The sequence below is a fragment of the Hipposideros armiger genome, unplaced genomic scaffold, assembly GCF_001890085.2.
Source record: "Hipposideros armiger isolate ML-2016 unplaced genomic scaffold, ASM189008v1 scaffold_21, whole genome shotgun sequence".
Classification (NCBI taxonomy): Eukaryota; Metazoa; Chordata; class Mammalia; order Chiroptera; family Hipposideridae; genus Hipposideros; species Hipposideros armiger.
The window spans coordinates 4,496,396-4,503,985 of record NW_017731371.1 but is presented as its reverse complement, the minus strand read 5'-3'; the positions used below and the strand labels follow the sequence as shown (position 1 = coordinate 4,503,985).

The window sequence follows — 7,590 nt, the reverse complement described above, 5'->3', positions numbered from 1 at the left end:
CAATGATGGTGCCAACTTGGGCCAGTGAAGCAACGTCCTCCACAACTAGACTGAAGAACAAAAGAATAGCAACTTGTCTGTTCCCCTCCCCCCAACTCCCCCCCTCCAAAAAAAAGAAAAAAAGGACAGCAACTTGTCTGTTCCCCTTCCTCCAATCCCCCAATAAAAATCTTTAAATAAATGAATAAATAAAAGGGAGGGAAATGTACAACTGAAAAAGAGGGGAATAACTGGAATACAACTTATTAAATGAAGAAAAGTAGTAAACATCAAGTCAGAGTAAGAACAGAGGCCTATTTTCAGAAAGGTGCCTGTTATGATACTATAATGGGAAAAAGATTATCTGTTAAATTCCCATAAGAAAATCTTTGAAGAGAAATGGGGTGTAAAGCGAAAACAGGGAGCCAGGAGAGAAATTCATTTATCAGTGTGCAGCCCCTGAGCAAGTCATTAAACCCACTAGGTCTGCAGTCAGACAGTGAACGCAAAAGTCCTTCTAGCTTTAGTGTTACATGAAAACTTCAATACACTATTACTATCAGGACAAAATAGGTCTAAAATATTTTTTAAATTTATGTTATGAGTAATAAAGTATACATAATAGGCAATGTACAAGTTTCAATTTTAATTGATTTTTTATATCACCCTGTTATGTAACATGTCTGCTTCGTTTTCTCAATTCCTGCAATAAATGTCCTCCATTTGATAATTAGAAAAAGAGATTACTAAAAATAAAAGAAAAAGAAAAGCTTAATCAAGAATAAGATGAAGTTCATTCTTTCGTAGATAATTTAAAACAATAAAATTCCCTCCCTTAAGGAAAACAGAAGCTGAAGTCACTTTCCCAGTAATTAAGGTAAGCGGTAGGTTATTAACATTCTGAGCACTTCTGTGGTTGTTTGTGTACTTTGTGTCCACGTCAGCTTTAGGCTGAAAGAGACTGCAAGCGGTGCCGTGTAGACCATTAAGCTGCATCTCAGGCACTGCCACGTACAGACAGGCGCCGGCCCACACAACCAGCAACGCAGTCATGTCACTTCAGTTACCAATGAATGAATTCGTCACTTAATTCTTAACTAATACACGAATTAATGCTAAATCCCAAGATCCTAATTACTCAGCAGTTTATGCCCTGGGAGAACGTCTAGAAACGCAATGCATTTACCACCCACAAAGAATTTCTGCATGTTTTCTTCACTACGGTTTCCAAACTCATGAAAAAGGAGTGTGTTGGGAAGAGCACTGTGTGGAGATGATGCTGCTGGAAGGGTCAGAAAACCAGTGTCGTGGTATAAGGCCAGGGAATAAACCAGCAGCTTCCTTAAGGGCAGCTCTCTTAGCTCTGGGTAGTCTAGTAATTTAGGAATAACAGTCTTTTTTGCTTGGAGGGTGTTTACACAATGCACAATGAAAAAATCTGGGGAGCACTACCGGAGTGCAGAAAACCATCAGCCTCTCTGACAAGTGGCATCAGGCAGAGCAAAGCAGGTTGACTACCATGGTAGAGGTGGCTTTCAAGTTCAACTTCAATTCTCCTTAGGGTAAGATGCTTCCTTACCTCTTTCTGTAGATTAGAAAGCTGAGATGAAAGGCTCTCAATTCTCATACGACTTTCCATCAGTTCTTCCCTGGCACTGTTGACAGTAGAAGTGTTCATCTCTGACGAGAGCCTGGCATTCTCAAGCTAAAAGAGGAAGCAAACCATAGTTAGTCTTACCTAGTGAATTAGAACAAACAAATGAGGAAGCACGAGTCATCTCAAGCGATTTCATCTCAGACCTAAGCCCTGCTGGTAACTGGCTGATGAAACAGGAAAAGCATCATGAAGTTGACTGACGTGGGATGAATGACCTGAAGTCTTTCAATGTGTGAGCTTTAACAACACTAATAGACCCGGGTCTTTACCCAAAGTTTACTACTTCAATATTTCATCCATTATATCTCACACAGATAATACTGCTAATAAACTGCAGTAGCAATTTAACCATGGTGATGTTAACATCACATGTCCCTAACCCACCAATTCTAATATAAAATGTAAAGCACTAGCAGAAAGCACTAGTTTATAGATTATTTCAAACCAAGTGGAAACACTTCCTTTCAGAAGTGAAAAACAGCTCCTTAGGTGGAAATAGTATCCTGATTCTCCAAATGCCCATAACATGCGGCTCTGCATGTATCTCGGGCACACTTTTCTGTACGTCATGTCTTCCCTGGCTCCCTTTAAGGCCAGTCCTCGGGACCAGCCGACCCTTATGTCAGCTCCTTCCTGGTACAGCACGATGCCAAGCACTGAATACATGTTAGACAACTGAATGTGGAGTTTAAAAGAGCTCTCCCTGGGCTGGCCAAGTGGCGCGGTGGTTAAGAGCTGGCTTGGGACGCCAGAGGGCCCCGGTTCAGATCCTGCATATGAGGGCCAGTGACACTGCCCTCCACAGCTAAGATGCTGAACAACAGCTTAACCTGGAGCTGGGCTGCCATGAGTCGCCGGCGACGGTGTAGGCTGCAGCCCCTGTGGCAGTGGGTTGCCATGGGCTACCATGTGTAGCCAGCAGCCAGCATGAGCAGCCAGCAGCCGCAGTGAGCGGCCGTCCAGAAGCCGGCGACTGATCTGCCTCGCCCAGGAAGAGAACAATGATGGTGCCAACTTGGGAGAGTGAAGACGCGTCCTCCACAACTACACTGAAGAACAAAAGAACAGCAACTTGTCTGTTCCCCTTCCCCCAATTCCCCAGCGCTGTTCCCATCCCCTAATTCCCCAATAAAAAAATCTTGAAAAAAAAAGAGCTCTCTCTTTCAGCAGCCAATTACCACTTCACAAAATGGACTAAAAGCAACATGAATAGCTTGAGGCCATGCAATGGAAATATTTTTCAACAACTCTATGACTCTGATTTTCTAAAGTCTTCCACTAATAATTCTTTTTAATCAAATCATGTAACATTTAACACATTGGCGTAAAATCATTTACCATGAAAGCCTGTATTTGTTGGTTATTTTATGGAGTTTTGCATGGTCTGCTAATACAAGTAGGAAGTTTCTATAATATTTTTAAATGAATAATAGTGGCAGAAGAAGAAATATGAGACTTTCCATTGGCCTTTGTTCAAAAAAGTCTGAAGTGTGGCAGTCACAACCTGAGGACAAGAATGACATGGACTAGATGCAGCCCAGCATTCATTCACTATTGAATGGATGTGTGACTTGAGTCATACTTATTATTGGAAAAAAAGTATCTTCAGATGGCTTGAGTTTAACTACGATGACACGACATGAATGATCAATGGGACAAAAAGATAAACCCTTCCCTCAGATCAAATTAGAATAACCCTACTTTGAGTAATTTCTAGTAACATTTACTTTATAAACTACTTTAAAAAAAGTCCATTTTCTATATTCATGGAGACTAGGGGAATTCCTTTAAGAAAACCCGAACAAACCACACATCAAGTCTTGTTCTTCGGGGTGACTATGAAGTAACGGGAAGAGTTTAAACCAGTCTCAGAGGGGCTGCTCACTTTGGCATGGTATGTCTGCTCCAGCTCCTCCTTGTACAGCTTGACCTGGGCATCGTGTTGCTCTCGCATCTCATGAAGGGCCTGAGCAAGCTTGTACTCGTACTCAATCATACGCCCAGAATCCACCTCTACCAAGCGCGTTTCATGCTTCCTTCTGGTCTCATTGATCTCCTGAGGGGGGGATGACATAAAACCAAGTTACTTTAAATGGCTGCATAGGTACAAGTCTGAGTGACGTCAGAACCATCTGCAGCTTCACACACCAACTTCCTTGTGTCTGTCCTAGGGCAGGCACATGAATAGACACTTTTTGGCCTTCATTTTCAAATGAGAAGATTCCTGAGATGGAACTAATGACAGAAATGGTAGCATCTCAAGCCCTGGGAATTTTATGTTTCTTTTCAGAAAATGGCATCGCTATTTATTTCTCTGAAGGCAAGGAATGCTCTGTAAGACTCACTGAAGTACCATGTAATCATGGATAACTATGCACACTGAATGGTAACCGTTTTCCTAAATTGTTGTCTTCATGATCCTAAGGAAACCTCTGAAAAAAATCCACATGAAAAGTTAAACTGGTCAGGAGAACTTCAACTAGTAGATTTATGTATAATGAAACTATCTTTTTAGACATACTAAGACGCAATAGTACGCATGACAAGCTAAGACTTATTTTAAAGGCTGGTGCTAAAGTATCAATATCAGTTACAGAATCTTATTAACAATAATATCACTTTACTATCTTAAGTACATATGGCAATTCACTGTTAAAGAATAGAAATGTAAGCATAATCCTTTGCTTTATATTTTAAAGAACCATCCCAAATTAGAATGGCGAGGAACGCAAGCTCAAGAACAAAATTTCCATTCCAGCTTCCAGCTGGGGAATACAGATTTGTCTTTAATGGCAATAATTAAAGAGGCCACAAGAGGGCGATATAACCCACTTAAGTTCTTGTTTCTGTATCATCTTACAACATGGGTTTTCCTATCTTTCCTCATCTTTCTTTTAACAGTTCTTGGCAGAGGAAAATACACTTGACAGAATCAGAAAACCAGGTTCAAATTCGAGTTCTGCTACTAACCTCCCAGGGTTCACGTTTATTTAATGAAGTGAAAAACAGGCAAATAAAAGGTTTAGGTCAATAAATCTTGAGCACCTACTAGTAATTTTGCTCATCTATCTCCCTTCCTCTTTCTTGCCCCTTTAACTGTTTGTAATAAGGAACTTAAGTACATTTAATGAATAGAATCATATCTTTAAAAAAAAGGGGAGTATTTAAAATCCATTCTCAAAAAAGGCAAAAACCAAACACTGAAAGATGCTATCCACTCTAAAAATACTAAATTACTTTTTACTGATGCTGTTTTTCACTTATTGTTTTATGTAGAATGAGTGACTTGCAAAGAAAATAATACCCTACTCCTGCAGTAAAAATGCAAGAGTCCACACACACTAAGTAGTGATATTTATATGTAGAATTTAAAGAACAAAATAAACAAACAGGGCCACCCGAGTGGCTCAGCTGGCTAACAGCTCACTTGGGAGCACCAGCTCTGAGCAGCAGGGACGCGGTTTGGATCCCACATGAGGGCCAGTGATGCTGCGCCCTCTTACAGCTAAGATGATTTGTTCCCCTTCCCTGATTACCCAACGCTGTTCCCCTCCCCCAATTCCCCAATAAAATCTTTAAAAAATAAAATAAATAAACAAACAAAACAAAAACAAGCTCATAGATGCAGAAAACATTTTGATGGTTACCAGATAAAAGGGGGGTTGGGGAGAGGTGAAGGGATTAAGAAGTACAAATTGGCACTTACAAAATAGTCACGGGGATGTAAAGTACAGCATAGAGAATACAGCCAATAATATTGTAATAAATACATATGGTACCAGGTGGATACTAGACTTAATGGGGTGATCACTTCATAAATTATATAAATGTCTACCTACTATGCTGTACACCTGAAACTAATATAATATTAAATGTCAACTGCAATTTTAAAAATTAAAATAAAAACTACTAAGTAGTGCTAGATAATGGACAATTTTAACAAAACAAAACAAAAATGTTAAGTCAACTTTAATATAAAAATATCTCCATTTAAAAAGCAAAACTGTAGTTAACAATTATATGATAGTATAGTTTACAAGGAGCTTTCACACACATTCCCTTTTGATCCTCAAACCACTCCTTGAAGAAAAAAATGGTATTGGTGGTTCATTTTTAAACAAGAAACCAACTCGAGAGTTGTCCAAAGTCTGACTGCTTGTCCAGTGAGTGCACTTCACCCCAACAATACCTTTGTTTTAATACTTGTTATAAAAATGGTCATATTTCTATGATTTTTTTTCTCCAATTAAAAATATTTTAACTCATACAATAAATTTCTACTTTAAAATCATTGTTAGTCACTGTTTTCAAACTTATATATTACTTCCAAAAACAACTGCACGTTCTCCACCTTGGGTTTATTCTAACCCTCTTCAATCTTGAGGAAATATACACTCCATCTTCAATTTCATTACTTCTTTTTTGGCAACAGTTTCTGCCTTCAACTTCCAAGGCTCGACCACAGATGTTAAGGCTTGTAACTGATTTTTAAAAATATACATACATAACTATAAATGCTGTGGATAGCCCACCTTCAGGCCCCTAACGGTTGCTGCCTCCTGGAATTCACACTGTATCCTGGTTGGTATGTGTGATGGAGAAGTGATGGTATATCGCTTCTGGGATTAAGTTACAGAAGATAACGAGGCTTCTGTCTTGCTCTCGCTCTCTCCCTCATCATTTGCTCTTGGGAGAAGTCATATTGTAGCAGCCCTATGGAGCTGCCCCTGCTGAGCTAACAACACCTCCTGCCGACAGCCATGACAGCCTGTGAATGGGTCGGAAGCAGTTACTGTAGCCCCGTTTGAAAGCCTGACTGTAACTTCATTAGACCCTGAAACATAACCATCCAGTTCAGCAGCTCTCAGATTCCTGACCTTCTGAAACAGTGAGACAATAAAGGTATGTGGTTTTAAGTTGCTAAATTTTGAAGTAATTTGTTAGGCAGCAATAGGTAACTAATACAAATGTTTAAACAGGGTGACAGTAATTAACTGCTGTGACCAAGCCTACACAAACGAGATAAAGTGCAATCCTGTTTACTGTAACAGCTTGAACTCTTATATGCAGCCTTTCAGAGTCGAATAATTTACCTTCAAAATCTCTTCCATTTTTTTTTTATACACAGTTATAACAAAGCCTTTTGGGATACCTCCATTCCTCCAAAAAGTAAAATTATATATAGTTACCTCCTCATACATGCTTTTACGAAACTCCAAGTCCTCAGTGAGGCTCTGGCAGCGATTCTCCAAATCCACTTTAAGTAAAGTTTCATCGGCTAACTGTTTTTTGGCAGCAGTTAAGGAGGTTTCCAACTAATGTAAGGAAAAAGAATGGACGAAAATTATATAGCAATCATTTAGAAATACATTTAATTGATAATTATAGATCAATTCAAATCAAGTATTACAACTTCTATATGTTTACAAATGTATGAGAGTCCCTCATTATAATTTTATCACAAAACTAGGTATAAAATTGCTGATCACACGGGCAGGGCGCCACACCAAAACACCTCTCAAACTTGGTAACTGGCAACAGGGAATAAACAGAGACCAGTGGCTTACATTTCAAAACTCAAACCAACGATTTTAGCTACCACATTTTTTCCTGTGTGCCCAGCACCATGATGACACCTTCTCTTTTTCTGCCGCACATTTTGGTGCAATAATTAAATAGGCTTTGAGAACAAAAAACAGAAATAACATAAGCAAGCACAAGAGACAGGAAGAAGGGCAGCAACAAGACCCGCATATTCAGTATACAATGACTGAAGAGTGATGATGTTTTGCGTGTTGGCTATCTCAAGACTATCTTTCAGATAAGCCACACACACACACACACACACACACACAAAAAAAAAAAGAGTAAATTTTTAAAAATAAAAAATAGAAAATAGGGCCGGCCGAGTGGCGCGATGGTTAAGAACTTGGCTTGGGATGCCAGAGGGCCCC

At 39.4% G+C, this 7,590-nt stretch overlaps 1 protein-coding gene across 1 annotated transcript in view; it reads right to left on the bottom strand.

Annotated features, from left to right (window-relative positions):
- Nucleotides 1-7,590, bottom strand: part of LMNB1 (lamin B1) — a 52,209-nt gene that overhangs the window by 21,200 nt on the left and 23,419 nt on the right. Inside the window, exons 3-5 of the mRNA XM_019635277.1 lie at nucleotides 6,826-6,951; nucleotides 3,522-3,692; nucleotides 1,559-1,684 (exon numbers count right to left, since the gene is read on the bottom strand). Coding sequence (XP_019490822.1) covers nucleotides 1,559-1,684; nucleotides 3,522-3,692; nucleotides 6,826-6,951 — 423 coding nt within the window. The remainder of the gene's footprint in view (nucleotides 1-1,558; nucleotides 1,685-3,521; nucleotides 3,693-6,825; nucleotides 6,952-7,590) is intronic.